The 16,676-nt window shown below is 32.6% G+C and overlaps 1 protein-coding gene, 2 long non-coding RNA genes, 2 other non-coding genes and 1 pseudogene across 6 annotated transcripts; 3 read left to right on the forward strand and 3 right to left on the reverse strand.

Annotated features, from left to right (window-relative positions):
• Positions 1-243: 243 nt before the first annotated feature.
• On the reverse strand, positions 244-3,416 carry LOC103855097. Its single transcript, XR_004455221.1, has 2 exons — positions 3,315-3,416; positions 244-3,236 (listed from the first exon to the last, which is right to left on the reverse strand). It is a non-coding gene; the product is annotated as an uncharacterized LOC103855097 (long non-coding RNA).
• LOC117131818 lies at positions 2,491-13,649 on the forward strand. Its single transcript, XR_004455215.1, has 3 exons — positions 2,491-2,723; positions 2,760-5,608; positions 6,565-13,649. It is a non-coding gene; the product is annotated as an uncharacterized LOC117131818 (long non-coding RNA).
• On the reverse strand, positions 7,716-14,832 carry LOC103854955 (MADS-box protein AGL71-like). 2 transcript variants are annotated; one of them, XM_033284584.1, is made up of 7 exons: positions 13,747-14,832; positions 13,314-13,499; positions 11,916-12,062; positions 11,738-11,837; positions 11,488-11,529; positions 11,349-11,399; positions 7,716-10,751 (listed from the first exon to the last, which is right to left on the reverse strand). In XM_033284584.1, the coding sequence occupies exons 2-7, from the start codon at positions 13,493-13,495 to the stop codon at positions 10,617-10,619; spliced, it is 657 nt and encodes a 218-aa protein (XP_033140475.1). In that variant the 5' UTR covers positions 13,496-13,499; positions 13,747-14,832; the 3' UTR covers positions 7,716-10,616. The 2 variants fall into 2 exon arrangements, with proteins under 2 accessions (XP_033140475.1, XP_009130170.1); XM_009131922.3 differs by having other exon boundaries at positions 13,314-13,539.
• A 989-nt stretch (positions 14,833-15,821) lies between these two features.
• Positions 15,822-15,895, reverse strand: TRNAA-AGC. The gene has a single exon. It is a non-coding gene; the product is annotated as a tRNA-Ala (tRNA).
• Positions 15,896-16,127: 232 nt separating this feature from the next.
• Positions 16,128-16,210, forward strand: LOC117132288 (annotated as a pseudogene).
• Positions 16,211-16,303: 93 nt separating this feature from the next.
• LOC117132315 lies at positions 16,304-16,381 on the forward strand. The gene has a single exon (XR_004455870.1). It is a non-coding gene; the product is annotated as a small nucleolar RNA snoR124 (small nucleolar RNA).
• The last annotated feature ends 295 nt before the right edge of the window (positions 16,382-16,676 follow it).

Raw genomic sequence — 16,676 nt, forward strand, 5'->3', positions numbered from 1 at the left:
TAAATGAAAAATGTGCATTGAAATATGTAAACTACTTATATTGTGAAACAAACTCTTTTTGCTAAAACTACCTACATTTAAAAACAGAGGGAGTATTAAAGAATAATACTCCGGAGCTGCGGCTTTTTCTCTCTCTCTCTCTTTCTCTCACTGCAAAGTAGATCTTATCGTGACTGAGTTTTGGTGGCCGGCGGTTTGCTCCCGACGCCGTCGGTCACCTCCCCCCCCCTTTTTTTTTTTTCTTTTCCTTCTTCTCTCGTCGCTCATCTCCCTCATCTTCCTGGCTTCTTTGCTGTCCTGTTCTGAGGCTTTCGCCACCGCGGTGTAGATCTGGCGTTCTCTGCCTTGGAGTAGCAGCGAGGCTAGGTGATGGGGCTCTGGTTAGCGATTCCTTGGGTTGAGTTCTGTGGCGGCTGAAGCTTAGATCTGGTGTCAGATCTAGTTTGACGGAAGCGGGTTCCCTCCTTCCTCGTCTCCTCGTCTCCTCCTTCTCCTCGGGGGTACCGCCTTTCTTGGTCCGTGCCGTTGTTGGGGTCCGATGGCGTACACGCTTAGATCTGTGAGGCGGTTCCTGAAGGACTCATCGGAGAGCTGTCGGTTCTGTGTGGGTTGACCTGTTGCGGGTTCTCCGCCGCGGGCGCGTGTGGGGATGAGCATCGTCGGTCTTCTCAACCATGGTTCTTCTTCCCCGGTGGCAGCACGTGTTGTTTCCGGCTAGTTTCAGGGCTGGATCTAGGGCTTGTTCCTGACCGTTTTCGACTCAAAGCGGTGCTAGCTTGGTTCTGTCTTCTTCATTGCAGGTTCGGTGGTGTTCGTGGCGTCTCTGGTGGTCTTTCTCTCCAAATAAAGCTTTTCTAATGTCTTTGCGGGTGCGCTTTGCTCGAGTGTTGCTCTTTGTCCATGGTGGCTGCCGATAAGAAGGCCTTTCATGAGCTGTTCTTGAGGAGCCAATCATTAAGAACTGATCACCGGGTATCGCCAAATCTACCGGGTTCAGTTCTCGGGTTAACTGTGGTTCTAAATTTTGCGGCAAGTGTTTTGTGCTGAGTTTGGTGTAGCCTTTGGTATTGTTGTTGCACTCGTAGTTTTGGCCTTGTGTAGCTTTAGATTGAGTTGGTGTTTAGTTTCAATTCTTGAATCTTCTGTTTCTAGTTTCCTTTGTAGTTCTGTCTCAAATTTGAAAAGGGTAATAAATCTTAACATTGTTACCAAAAAAAAAAAAAAAAAAAGAATAATACTCCAAACGTGAGCACACTATCCTTGTTCATGCTGTCGCTCTTCTTGACAAGACCTCCATGATGGAATGTAATGAAACTCGAAACGATAAGATTTAATCTTATTAACAACACTGAAAGTGTTTAGAATTCACTAGGTTAATGATAATGCATTATTGTCTTTTTAATGTGCTCATAACTTCAAGCTAAGGCATTGCTGTGCTTACAACATGACAAAAATAAAAGCATGGGCCATGTATATTAAATCTGTTCGGATGTGTGTTTTTGTAAACTGATTAGTGTTTGTTGGCCAAGTCGTAATCCAGCAGAACGTCGCCAATGAGAGATGTGTTGTTTCTTCAAGAAGCAAAGCCGAAGAGCTAGGGAGATGATCGGAGATGATGTGATCGTTCTTGGTAATGTTACTGATGCTAAATGCGAATATGTTTGTGGTCAATATATTGGGGTGTGATTGTTGATATATATCTCTTCGTATATGTTGTTTTATGTGATTGTAGCTTTTTTTTTTCTTTTTTTGAAGGGTGTTAGGGAGTGAGTATATATGAGTGTACTTCTGCTTTTGTGTATGAGTGAAATGTTTTACATTTTGTTTGGAGAGGATCAAGTCAACCAAACTCCTACATTTCTCGGGCTAGTTAGAGTAACTGTCAGTATGTGGGTCTTTAAGTCTTTTACCCATTATCGGCCCGTTTTATTTCAGCGTAGTCGATGTACAACTCAAAACGATTTTGGAACACTTAACATGTGAACTCCAACTTCTTTGAAAGGAGTCAACATTAGTATCAATTTCATTTTTATTAACATAAATGCAAAGAAACAATCAAGCTACGCGACTTCATTTGATGATATTTCCATTTAACGTAAATTCTTAGTCTTACCACTAATTATTATGCAGTTCTTTACTTCGTATACTAATCAATGTATATATTTGGATTGAATATCTTTGACTTCACTTAGTCAAACAAAAACATAAATTCTGATTAATTTGTAAATTGACACGTAGATATATTAAATATAGAAAATCTTCTAAATAAAACATAATAATATGTACCATTAATGTTTTAGTCTTGATGTTTGACTAACACAATATTACTATGAATTATGAATGGTCTTTAACCATGTACTATGTATGAATTATGAGACATTCTTTAATCATGTGGATTTCTCTAAACGATATAGAATCACTGCATCAACATTTACAAATTTTGTATTTCGCAATTTTCTGCTGAAATTAAATTCTGAAAGAAATGTATATTCTGTATAAGCAATTTTATGAAAAACACATAAACTGTAACCAAATTTTATTATTATAAAGAAAAAAAAACTTAAAGGTACGAAAAATGAAAACAAAATACGAACTTTAACAAAAGTCTTATTTATAAAATAGAGAAAATAAACTAAAAAGGGCACAACAACATAAACATATAGAGCATAATGCATTATTTGTTCATCCATATCAGTTAATCACCCAAATTCCACAATTCATAGGTTCTATGTTTTTTTTTTTTTTTTAACTTGTCATAGGTTCTATGTTACTCGGTTGAAGTCGACTAACCAAACATAACCGAACCTAATTACATTTAATGTAATGAACCTTCTTGTGACCACCAAGTGCTTGACCAGATTCAAATACTCTGCCACAGACTTCACATTCATAACGTCGGTCTTGATCATTCTTGTCTCAAATCTTCAACCGTTGGTTTTTATGGCTCGTTCGATGACCACCTAATCCCATGAGTAGTATTGGTATTGGATCCCGGGACAGACGAGAGAAGCCTGGAGCTCATCTTTCTCTTTAGCATCACGCTCTGCTTTGATCTCAGCTTCTCTTCTACGTAAAGCCTCTTTCATCATGAGTTCTTTAACCTTCTCTGCCTCCTTCATAGTATCTTCGTACCTCTGCTTCTCCTTTGAAGCTGTATCTTTAGCTAGTTCTTCCTTTTCTTTTAGCTCCATAAGCTTCTCTGACTCCTCATATTTTCGCTGGTTTAGCTCAGTTAGCTGCAACCAAAACATAAATAAGAACACATAATGTAACATAACAAGAAAAATGCCACGGTCAAAAGTCTAGACTAAAACCTTTTGAGAGGCATCAACAGTCTCGGTTTGAGCCATAGCATACATCTCCGAACATGTTTCAGCTCGGCTCTCACCTTCTCCATCTCAAATGTCAGATTCGCCTACACAATTTGTTGTGAACAAACGCAAATGAAACTCGAAGAAAACAAGAAAATTTAGATATAAACTCATATTGCGAAAATTACATGTTTTTTGTATGTTAATTACATAAATGAATAATTTATGATATAGAGAGAAACTCAGATTGCGAAAATTACATGTTTTTAGGGTTTGTATATATGTTAATTACATAAATGAATAATTTATGATATTAACAGATATTTATATCAAAACTCGATATTTCTTTTCTAAAAACTTTCTTATTTAATAAAAAATGGTTTCCTTAATCCCAATGAATACTGGTACACCGAGATTTAAGTCATTTCTAGAATCAACACAAGATGTAACTTCAGTTGCAAACAAAAATCAATACAGTGTGATGAGATGACTCTAGACTCTGGCTCTCAGATCTCTAGAGAAAATAGAATCAAGAATCAAGACAGTTAACTTACCTGACTATTATCGGTCATGGAATGGACACTGAGGTTAACCTCAGACATGTTAGATGCTTGATGAGAAACAAAAGAATAGTTCGCAGGAACCAATGCTCCCCAGTCCATATTAGCTATCTCATGGTTGTTGCTCGAAGGGGCTCTGGGACTAGGACTATCAGGATCGGAGGGACACTCGTGGAACTGTCTCTCTCCATTCTTTCGAACCTTATCGTTCCGCTAGAGTCGGAATCGGAAGGACGCACAGAAGCTAGTTTCCTCTTTGAGACAACATAGACTGCAGAATCTTGGCACAGCAGTTGCGATCATAGAGGACATACCGATCTTTTTCGCGAAGAATCCGGGATGAGACATTCCTATAACGAGTTTGGTGACTCCAGTTCCAGCAATCTCTTCCGCTATCGCAGCTACAGGATCGTGTGATTCCAGCACCAGGATCTCTACTCGCACCTATTTTGTAACATTTTTGAGAAAACACAACAAGAAAGGAGAGACTAAACCTAGTTCTTTGAGACCGTACCTTTCTGCTTTCGAACATTTGCTTGTAAGGACGAAGCAGCTCGTTTGTGTTCCCATCTACTTCTTTTCTGTAAGCTGATACTGCTTCAGCACTTATCGCTAAATATAGATATCGCTTTCCCCACTGAAAACAAATAAATAAAAACTCAATAATCTTTGTTACCAAACACATAGATATTTTGCAGTAGCTACAAGATTCTGGTGACGACTTACTTGGGGTAATAATGTAAGTGATAGGAGGACGAACATAGATCAATTTGAAATCAGAAAAGCCTCCAGGGATGAACTTCTCAAGAGCCCAATACGCGACGTCTTTGCTCTTCTTATTTCCATTAATAGCTACAGCTACAACAGGAGATGGTGGAGATAGATGATCGCTTGATGATCTTGCTGACATCTTCTTGTCCATTGCTTTACCTGCAACTAATGAAATGTAAATTTAATAATAGATCTCAACGAATATGCATGTAAATATAACAGAGCGATGGGGCTTTTAGAAAAAAACCATGACACAACTTGCCTAGTAGTTTCTGTTCTAGAAGAGAACTATGAGGAAGAAGAACCCTAAATTTGGTGATATAATGGCATTTTCTTAATATGAAATAATTGCAACAAGCCATCGTTGTTGCCGCCACAACCTTTATTTATAACTTGTTCACTAATTAATTAATTTTCTTTATTTATGCGTTGAAAAAATAATACATATTTTTCTATAAAAATATTCCTTATTTTCCACAGAGTATCATTTTTACATTTTTCTTGTTATATAAAAAGTGTCATTTTAAAATTTAATATAATTTATATTTATTTTAAACTTAATATTTATTGCAAAATTGATTTTATAAAATATATTTATTTCCAAATACTAATTAATACAATATAAACACATTTCAATCATTCTTTAAATTTGTGTGAAAAACTGAAAGTGTCTAACTAACACTCTTTGTATATTTGTATAGAATGTATTTAGTCTTATAGAATCGTATACATGACTATTTATCATGATTCATTAATGTATGCAACAAGTAGAGATGTAGGCTTCGAATGTTACTAACCGCTCTGCCCCTGCATCGCAGTTAACAGTAACAAAAATCTCTACATATACAATATATCTATACATTATTATAACCGTTAAAACTGCACCGCAGTTAAATAGCTTATTCCGTACCGCTCAAACTGTAGTTACCATTCGAAGCCGTAATCATTATTTATATCGTATACTAGGTTAAGACCCGCGCCTTGCGCGGGATAAACATTATATATATAAATTATTTTATATATTATATGTTTATAACATATTATGAAATAATAAATATATATTGAATAATTAAGAAGTCATTATCTACTACTTATATAATTAAATTGGTACGAACATATAAATAAATTTTATAAATCAAAAAAATATTTTTTCTATTTGAAATGATATATAATTAAATTTAAATGATAGTAACATATATGGGGTATATTTTAATATTAATATTTATTAGATGATGTTTTTTGCTCATATTTTTTATCATTTGTATATGTTATAGCAAAAAGTCTAAATTAGTGATAACAAAATTTTCTCTGTGGAATTAATGGTGTAAGTAATTTATAGTATTTTAAAAAATTAAGTTGTCAATATTTTCAATTTTTTTATCAAAAAATGTTCAAAGTAAATTTCAAAATTAAGATATTTATGTATTTTTATATGACATATAGTTTAATTTAAAATGATACATATATTTATATATCTTTTATTTTTGATACTTATTAAATGAGACTTTCAACTTATATTATTTTTTAATTATTTGGATCATGTCATAATAAAAGTTTTAAATCATAGATCACAAAATTTGAATGTGAAACTTTTAACAGTTTTAGTAATTTATACTCGTTTTTAAAAATTAAAAATATAATATATAAATAAGTTTTTTTAATTTTTATTATATGGTTACTATGATTGTTTAATTTATTTTAATAGCTTAAAATTAAACAAATATAATTATAATACACACTTATGTTATCAAATCTTTATTATTTAAAATCATTAATTGTCATATATACTTTAGCAACATTAGGCAATTTCGTTATTTTATTTAAGAAAATAATGAAGCACATTAATAATGTATTTATTGTGGTTTAATAAAAAATTTATTATATATTTAGATGGACCAACATATTTCTCTAAGGATTCTAAGAATCATTCTATGTATTCATTATGTGCTCATGTACTCAATACGTGCTCGTGTTCTTACAAAAAAAAAGATTCTAAATTTCGATAATTACAGAAAGTCAACTATGTTTCTATGTTCACTGAAAAAAAAAAAACAAATCCTAGAGTATATTTTTCTGATCAATTCAGACATATCCGATGAAACTAAATCGGCCAATGGGGGAACAGATTTCTGTTTAAAGAAACAATATATATTACAGTAATATTGTTCATGCTACAGCTGGTGAAGTCGGGTCTCCGTTGTGTCAATGGGAAAATGTGCTTGGAGCCTCGGTCACTGGAATTGTCTCGACAAATGAGAAAGCGGCTCAGTCCAAAGAAGATATGGATGCTACCATGTTGTTATGTAAAAGAACCGAGTATTTTGTTTCACAGGTCAACGATATTACACTGGAAAGGAGTTGAAGTTGTCTACGACTCAGTGGAAAAAAACACCTCTTGTGTGGAAACTTTTATTATTATTGTTCATTTCTGTTCTATTTTTTTGTGTCTTTTTATTGTATAAGTGTTTGTCTCCATAATCTGCATAACAACTTTGAAAGTGTTTATGTTAATAAACAAACGACGCGAATCAAACATGAAAAGCAAGAACATTTAGAGAAAAACATGATTAATACAAATACCCATTTTTTAGGGTTTGTTTATTAATTCTGTAAGTAAATAATTTACAATCCGTTAAATCTATACCCATGCTTAAAAATTCGATATTTTTTTTTCCTTTTAGAAAAATTCACTTATTTCATAAAATAGTTTTTCCTTGTCGTATTAGGTATTCGAATGCGGCCTTCTATTGGTTTACTAAAAATTTACGTCATTTCCAAAATAAACAGTTTAGAACTTCATAGGCTAATGATAATGCAATATTGTCACTTTAGATGTAACTTCAAGCTAAAGCATTGTTGTGCTCACAACGCATGACAAAAGTAAAAACATATGGGCAATGTAAATTAAATTTGTTCAGATGTGTGTTTTTGTAAATGGAGTAGTGGTTTTCGGCCAAAAAAATTTATGCGATTAATAGATTTTTTTTTTAAAGGTTTCTAATAGAAATTTATTTAAGAAAACCTTTTCATACATTCAAAGGGAGTTTTGAGTCTTGACAACCTCTGACTCTTGTTTTTTTTTTGGTTATAGAATATTATTAGCTTATATATATCTTTGGTATAGTTTCCTTTAGCTAACCATTGGGTTAGTGTGGTTTGGTTTCCTTTTGCTTAACTACCTGAGTATAAATACATAACAATGTATGCTTTCTAAGGTTAATGTTTATTTTCATCATCTTCTTTTCTTCAATAAATATCATGCATACAAGCTACAAGTGGATAAAAAGAGTGATATCTACAGATACAGAGTTATATTATTAGAAATCATCAAAGGAAATTAATAAATCCGTCGAACTGGGATTCAGGGAAGGTAACTGTATTGTGGATTGGGCTAAGTCAAAGCTGAAGATACAAGAACATGTAGTAGAAGAAGTTCTAGACAAAGGCATGGGTAGGTCTTGTAGTATGATAATAGAAGAGATGAAACAAATGTTGAGAATTGCATCGTTATGTACAAGTTGAAATCCGACAGATCGGCCGCCAATGAGAGATGTGTTGTTGTTTCTTCAAGAGGCAAAGCCTAAGAGGAAAATGATAGGAGCTAATGTGATCGTTCTTGGTAATGTTAGTGATGCTAATATTGAAGATGTTTGTGGTCAAAAGATTGAGGTGTTGTGAGGTGTTGATATACATTTCTTTGTATGGTGTTTTTAATGTAATTGTAGAATTGTTTTTGAAGGGTGTTAGAGAGGATATATATGAGAGTACTTTTGCCTTTGCTTCCTTTCATATATGAAAGAAATGATTTTTTTTTTTTTTTGAACACAAGCTCATAGAAATGGTTTTAAAGGATCAACCAAGCTCATATATTTGTCGGGCTGAAGAGAGTGACTGGGTCTTTTACTCATTATCGGCCCGTTTAATTTCACCGTTATCGATTTACAACTCCAAACGATTTTGGAACACTTAATTGAATATATTTGACTTCGCTTAGTCAAACAAAAACATAAATTATGATTAATTTGTAAATTTACACGTATGTAGATATATTAAATATAGGAAATTTTCTAAATAAAGCATAATAATGTTCCATTAATGTTTTAGTCTTGTTGTTTGACTGGCACAATATTACTATGAATTATGAATAGTTTTTAATCTTGCACTATGAATTATGTTTTTTTATGAATTATGTCCTTAATCATATTAATTGCTCTACACCATATAGAATCACTACATCGACATTTATTTCGCTATTTTGTGCTGAAAATAAATTCCGAAAGTATATTCTGAACAAGAAACTTTATGATAAACACATAAACTGTAACCAAACTTTTATTATTATTATTCTTATTATATTTTTTTATAACTTTTATTATTATACAAAACAGAAAATAAACTAAAAAGGGTAGAAAAACATAAACATAAGGAGCATAATTCATAATTTGTTCATCCATATCAGTTAATGACCCAAATCAATTCATAGGTTCTATGTCACTCGGTTGAAGTCGACTAACCAATAATAACAGAACTAATTATATGTAATGAGTCTTCATGTGACCACCAAGTGCTTGACCAGATTCAAATTCTCTGCCACAAACTCCACACTGGTGACGTCGGTCTTGATCATTCTTTTTGTTTGGAACTAATTCTCGGTCTTGATCATTCTTGTCGCAAATCTTCAACCGTTTGCACTTATGGCTCGTTCGATGACCACCTAATGCCTGATACGAACCAAAAACTTTTCCACATACATCACATATAAATTCTTTCTTACACTTTTTCTCTCTCGTAACCAAATTTGTTTCGTCAGCATCATTATCCTCATCATCTTCACCGTTGTCTTCTGTTAGGGTTTCCACGTTTTGAGTGAGAAGCTCAGCAACAGACTTGTATTTGACTTCTTTATTATCATCATCAGAATCTAAATCTGTTTCGTAATATTCTTCTTTACCGTTTGGAGTTGCTAACAAACGATCAATAGCATTCCAATTCTGAGAATTTTCTGGCCTCTGCCCCTTAGACATTGCTACAAGAATTAAACCAGCTTCTTCGACAGCTGTCAAAGGACTACCAGACCCGGTAGAATCTGCCTCGTCCACGATCATCTTTCTCTCGCCTTTTATTTGATGTGCACCGTCTTCTCTCTTTAGATCTGGTCCCCCAATCAAAACGGTTTCATTGTTGGATGTCTCTAGCGATGGAAGGGTCGAGCCACTCGCTGATTCTGACATCATGTGCTCTCTTAGAGTACTCCCATTTGAAAATGACTTATTGCAACTCATTTTGATGAAAAAGAAACAAGGAATAAAAAAAGCTATAGAAGTTTTTTGGTGATAATGATTTTGATTGCTTTTGCTGCGAGAAGAGTTTGCTTGAATATATTGTTGTATGATTTGTGCATATATATAGCTTCAGAAATCTGAAGAAATCATAAATACGTACAAATACTATTCAAAAGGTAATCCAGAAATCGGAAGAAAACATAAATACGTACGAATTATTCAAAAGGAGTTAACCACTTACCATAAGTGTTTAGTGCACTATGCTCTTAAGTCTTAACAATTAATTACTAACTGCTTATTTAGGTCTATCGATTAAGTGGTAATTAATTAACTGTAGCTTTATAAATTATTAGTCACATTGTGTCATTAACTCAGTCTCCGTCAAAACCGTTTATATAAGATATTTTGCGTGAGAGATGAATAGCCCAAACTAGAAACATGAAATAAAAGCAGTAGTTAGCCATATAAAACCATGCCATTAACATCAAAAAAGAATTAAAAATGAAATAAGATCGACAGAGAAGAGAAAGAAAACAATTATTTAGTAGATAACAATCATAACATTATTATACATCACTTTTTGTCAAGGTATTATACATAACTTTATTTCTTAGTTTTACGCAAATAGAGAATCGAGTATATACTTGGAAAATATGAAAACAAGAACCTGTTAATAAAAAAGAAAGAGATCATTACACTCTTCTAGGCAATCCGATGAACAAATCAGTTTCGACATTGGATATGTGGATGTTTTCACAGCCAGAGGAAGATGCATTCTTCTCACTCTCTAAGTTCCTCGACTGCATCCACAAGGGCTTTTCTTCAAACTGAAATGATAACAAGTTAAATCCTAAACAAAAGAAACTCAATAATCAGAGAGAAACAAACAAAAAGTTCACGAAAAACGAATAACTTTTTGACGGACGATTTTCAGATTTCCTCAAGTTAGATTTCAGTCGAAAGCACTATTAATCAACCACAAGATTTTTCATGAGAGTTAAGTCATGGATGTCAAAGGTTAATCCACCATGATGTCTATAGACTATAGCTGAATGATATTTTTGTTATTTAAAGAATAAAGAGATAAAGCGCTAAACGATTTTGTTTTTTAACATCAAAAGATTATTATATTATTAAATTAGATGATCTTTGTAACTAGTAGATTAGAATATGACAGTCAACAACAAAAACATTATATATATGGAACGCTCTAACAATCTTAGCTAATGAATCTATCATTGTGTTCTATTGAGAAATCATGAAAACTTCCCTTCAGAGTTGTGAACTTATATATAGTATCCATATGTACTAGTTATAAATATAGATAGCAAAGACTAAGTTCATGATTAAATAAGTGTAGGGCGTGCAAGAATGAATACATGCATATATGTCCTTGGATTGTATATATATGCGTATGCGTATACCATTTCGTGCAGCCTAGTTCTCTCGTTCAACAGCTCTCTTTTTCCTGCAATCTAATAAGATCAAACCCAAAAAAAAGCACAATGAAATTTATATATTATATGCCGTAAAGAACCAACTAAAATAATAAAGTAAAATTACCTCTGCTTTTAGTTTCCCCACCTCATCTTCATTTAACTTAGCCTGCCAAAATTGTAGAATCCGGAATAAGCAGTTGCACATGCTGGTTCGATAGCTAATCATTTAGACTCAGAAGTCCCAGAGAACATATGTTGATATGTGTAACAGAAAATACTCTAGAAGACCCTAATTATAAGCCATTAGTGCTAAACACATTATAACAAACACGTAAAGATTTCAAAATCAAGTACTATGTATTTATTAAGTTTACCTTCCTTGATCTAACAATAGTAAGGCTTTTCTCAATTTGAATAGTTATCTCTTTGAGCTCCTCCACCGAACAAGTATCTAAATCTTCCCCCATTAGCCTCCTAAGATGCATATTATCGCCTTCATGAGCTTATATAGAATCACCTATTGCATTATCTATAGAAATATCAGAAACTAACCGGCAATGACGTTGAAGAAGTTCAATGGAGTTCACCATAATCGTGATTTCATCCTTGAGATCCTGCACCTGCTGCTCTTTTTGGAGTCTCTCTTCATGAAAATATTCCCTTCTATGTAACTCACATCGTTCGATCATCTTCTTCATGCTGAATTAGTTTTCAGGATCACTTCATCAATCATCATTATAATATTTCTAAAGTATACAATTACTATTTTCCGAAAATGTTATCATGACCAACAAGAACATTCACACATATGCAAGATTTATAGATTGTATGCATATTTTCCGAGCCTAAATTCGATACATTTTGTCGATATGCGCTTGGCCTATCTCAGGATTAGTATAATTAAAAAGTATGAAAGATTTCCGGAGGATGAAGAATGTACATAGTAAGGTTTTCGATATGCCATTCCACCTATTAAAGGAGAAGAAATAGCTGAATATATAATATCAATTTGTTAGTAATATATGTCTTTTTAATTTGTGTAACTTGGTTTCCTATCTATACAAACTCAATGGCAAAAGCATTACTATAAGCTAGGATGCACTCGCCTTTCCATTACGTACCAACGATTTGCTTTAAATGGTCAAACTTGGTAAACTCGAAACTGTGAATGAAACATAAACTCTTGTTCCAAAAGTTTTGGTTGGTTAATTATCTAAACCCACTCAAGTGTAGATATTGGCAATTCGCTAACAAAATAATGGGAAGAGATGATTAGTACAGTTCACCTAGTGACTATCAATATATGGTTTCACATGATTATGATCATTGTTTGGGTTTGATAATCATTAGTGGCATCATTTAAGTTTGGATTTGGTTTAAGAAACTAACTCACCTATCGGCTATATAAGAGATCAACACATTTAATAGCATGAAAACTTCTCGAGGGCTAGAGTTTGAGACCCTAGCAAAAATCCAAAAGATCTTCTCATACTTCATGGGGGATTTTTAAATTGGTCCAATTGTACTCTTAACAGTATGGCATGAACACTAGGATGTTTCAATATAATTATAAACATGTCAAGTGGTTTCAGCATGAGTTTCAAGGCATACTAGGTTCAAAGTTCAAGAACACTTCTTTGGAAAGTCCTAAATTGATTGCTCGTGCTTAAAGAAGAACTGTGATTAGGTTTGAATTCATTTAAATAAAAACTTCGTGGTACTATTGAGTAAATAAATGACAAAAAAAAAAAACTTTAAGAAGGCATAATTTGTTGAGAAGTTAAACGCAACAGCTACAATTAGCTAGAAATCTATTGTGCGATACATAAATAAATTAGCAAAGTAAAGTAAGAACAGAAGATTCATTTCTATAGAATAAACAGTAGATTGTAAATATGTATAAATGTGTATTAATTGGATTAAAAGTTATAGAAATGTTAGGTTACTTACTCGGAGCTAGCGTATTCGTATAGTTTGCCTTTCTGAGAAAAGACAATGGCTGCGACTTGAGCATCGCATAGAACTGAAAGCTCGTGAGCCTTCTTCATGAGACCTTTCCTACGCTTGGAGAACGTGACTTGCCTGCTCGTTAGGTTTTCGATTCTCTTGATCTCGATCTTCCCTTTCACCATCCTCCTGCCATGATTAGTGGGTGAATCCATATGAAACCCTAAGTCTGAACAATTTTATAGGAAAGAGAAAATTAGTTTCTTTTTCTTTAGAAACAAATTCACTTGGATCCAAATCAAAACCAAGGTACTGTTTCTTGATAACAAAAGAGAGATCTAAAGACAAGATCAGCTGTCCACACAAAAGTCAATAAGTGATAACTTCCCTAGGAAAATGATGAAAAATCTGGGAAAAAAACGAAACCAAACAAAACCTCTTTTCTAAATCTGTCAAGATTCGTTTCAAAGGGCTCAAGAATCAGAAGACGACCAAGAAGACTTGTGATATTAACGAAAATGAACTTTCACAAGAGCAAAGAGATGAAAGGAACAGAACAATAAGATCGATGATAACTAGAGATGAATGAATTGAGTCATATCTCTTTGATGATTTAGTCTTCTTTCTTTGGTCAAACTTTCTTTATGCAGGGAGGCACAAACCCTAAGTTTAGTAGTCTTGCTTTTGCTCTCTGGTTTAGTTACTCTCACGAATAAAAATATAAAAATGCTATTTTGCTGATGTTACTTTCAATTATCATCACACACTGCTTTGCCAGGTGACTAAAAATGTCTGCTTTGCTTTTTCTACTAATTAAAATTATGATAGCCAATTATCGATTTTAACGAAGCTTCATATGATTTATGTTTAAATGATATTCTACCTATCCAATTAGATTGGTCTAAAAACCATTTTATAGAATATTCGATCACAAAAAAAAAAAATGTATATATGTTTCTAAAAAAATGCATATATACATACTTGATATTAATATTTTCAAATAATTTTATTTTATTCTGTATTTGTTCATCTCAGTTATATAAAAAAATCCTAAAAGAAATTAAATACTTCATATAATTAATTATGCAGAACTAACCATTTTTTTAAAAAAAACTAGAACTAACCAATTTAAAGTGTTATAAATACATTTATCATTTACATAACATTCTTCAATTAATTTAGGGGGCTTATAGGTTTATGAGATTTTTGTTTTCTTACAATAAACACTTGAAATTTACCTTATGTACTTTAAAATTTTATTCAGCCTATGATTTGGTGAATTTATGGTATTCGACACAAAAGCCACTATTCGAGTAACAATGAGAAAATCAAAATTTGTATCTGACACAAAAGTGATGAAAGCAAAAAAAAGTGAGTACTTTCATATACTGGGAAAATTGTTTTTTTTAGAGTAAAAAAATGATAACTATGTTCCTTTAGACTAATCTCTTATACTTTATGTTTCATTAGGCTAATTATTTTCAAAAAGGCAATAATACCCTTAAAATTGTAATTTTTAAATATAATAAATAATGAATTCGTTTTTCTTGTTTTTTTTTTTAAAATCGATTTTTTTTTTTAAAATATGAAAGTGAATATTTCCAAATATTTTATTTCCATATTTTTAGGAACTGATTTCTTATCCGTAGAATACAACTAATATGTAGAAATCGGTTTCTACAGGTTTTTAAAATTATAGTTTTTTTAAATTATAGTAATGTGTAGATTTTTATTTCTACATGTTTTAGATTTACAGTAAATCTGTAGAATTCGGTTTCTACGTGTTTTAGATTTATACTAATGTGTAGATTTTGATTTCTAAAGATTTTAGATCGGTAGGTTAAGCGTGGAATGTGTATTCTAAATATTTTTAGAATACTCTTATTTACGTAGATCACATATTCTAAACATTGTAGATTCAATGAAAAAAGTAGATTTCGTTTTCTACTTTGTAGAATGTCATTTCTACTTTATTTATAACATAATCTAAAATTTATGATTTAAACAATTTTAGAACTGAAAAAAACATCACTAAGTTCATATAAATATTTTATCAATAGTTACCATTTTTCCAAAAAAAATTTGTTTGTAAAACTATGTATTAAATTTATTTTCAAAAATATTAAAGTGTATTATAGACAAAACTGGCACAAAATAGATATTAGTCTAAAAGTACATAGTTATCATTTTTTTTGCTCTAAAAAAACAATTTTTCCTATACTTATAGTGATCTGAATCTGATACTTATTTTCTTCAGTTTGACAAGTTTGTGATCATAAATGTCATGCTATCACAGTGGACTTAAAGGTTAAACCGCCCCTGACCAAAATAAAGAAGTGGCCCACTCCTATATAAATATGATGATAAACGGGCCTTATTATGAGCTGGCCCAAATAAATACGTATACTCAATTTACAGGATGGGTTAATACTCAGGATGGCCTCTATAAACGGGCCTCATTTGTTGCAAGAAAAAAAAAAGATTTTGTGACAGAAAAATGCTAAAAAGTAATGGACAAGCGGGGGTATCGATCCCCGTGCCTCTCGCATGCTAAGCGAGCGCTCTACCATCTGAGCTACATGCCCATAGATGTTAACAGGGGTACATTATAATTAATAACGTTAATAGCTCAGTCCCCCCACAAAACCCTAGTTTCCAGTCTCTGTCTCTGATTATAAAACGGTGGAAGTCCTAAACTCTGTTTCTTCAACACATTCTTAATTTCTTTTTCTTTTTGGCTTCAGCTTCTTGCTTATATGCTGAGAATACTATGATTCTTGAAAGTCTTTGTTATTTTTTGTTTTCAGGGTTTGTCTTTCTGCAAGTGACGATTAAACAGACAGGGACATCAGAAATTATCTGTGTTGACTAAAGTCTATAATGGGAATATCTGATGCAATAACAATCCTCGTTACCTTTCAGTTTATCAAAATCCCTTTTTTACTATCTACAATACTTAGAGCTGTTTTATTTTGACTGAAAGTTTGAGGCTTTACCAATGATGGAATTCAAATAAATCATCAGATCTGATGTGTAACAACATATGTGATTACAATCTTGATGCTGAGGTAAAGCCTTTGAATTATCCATAATATTTTAACCTTGCTCTTGATAGTTGAGATGGGTAATCCAGAACCCAGATTTAAAGAACAATGTCAGATTCTGTTTTACTGCTAATATTCAAAATGTTATGAAAATTCAAAAATATTTATGACGTTTCTGCCTACAGTAGCAATGGTGCAGCTGAAACGTTATAGTTTTACCCTCTGCCCTATAGAAGCACATGAACATTAGGGCCATGTCACGTAGTTCTAAGCTCTTTTTGTGAAACATCACATTTGGGATTGACTCAGCCAATTGACAGAT

Source organism: Brassica rapa, chromosome A02 (genome assembly GCF_000309985.2).
Source record: "Brassica rapa cultivar Chiifu-401-42 chromosome A02, CAAS_Brap_v3.01, whole genome shotgun sequence".
In the NCBI taxonomy this organism is placed as follows: Eukaryota; Viridiplantae; Streptophyta; class Magnoliopsida; order Brassicales; family Brassicaceae; genus Brassica; species Brassica rapa.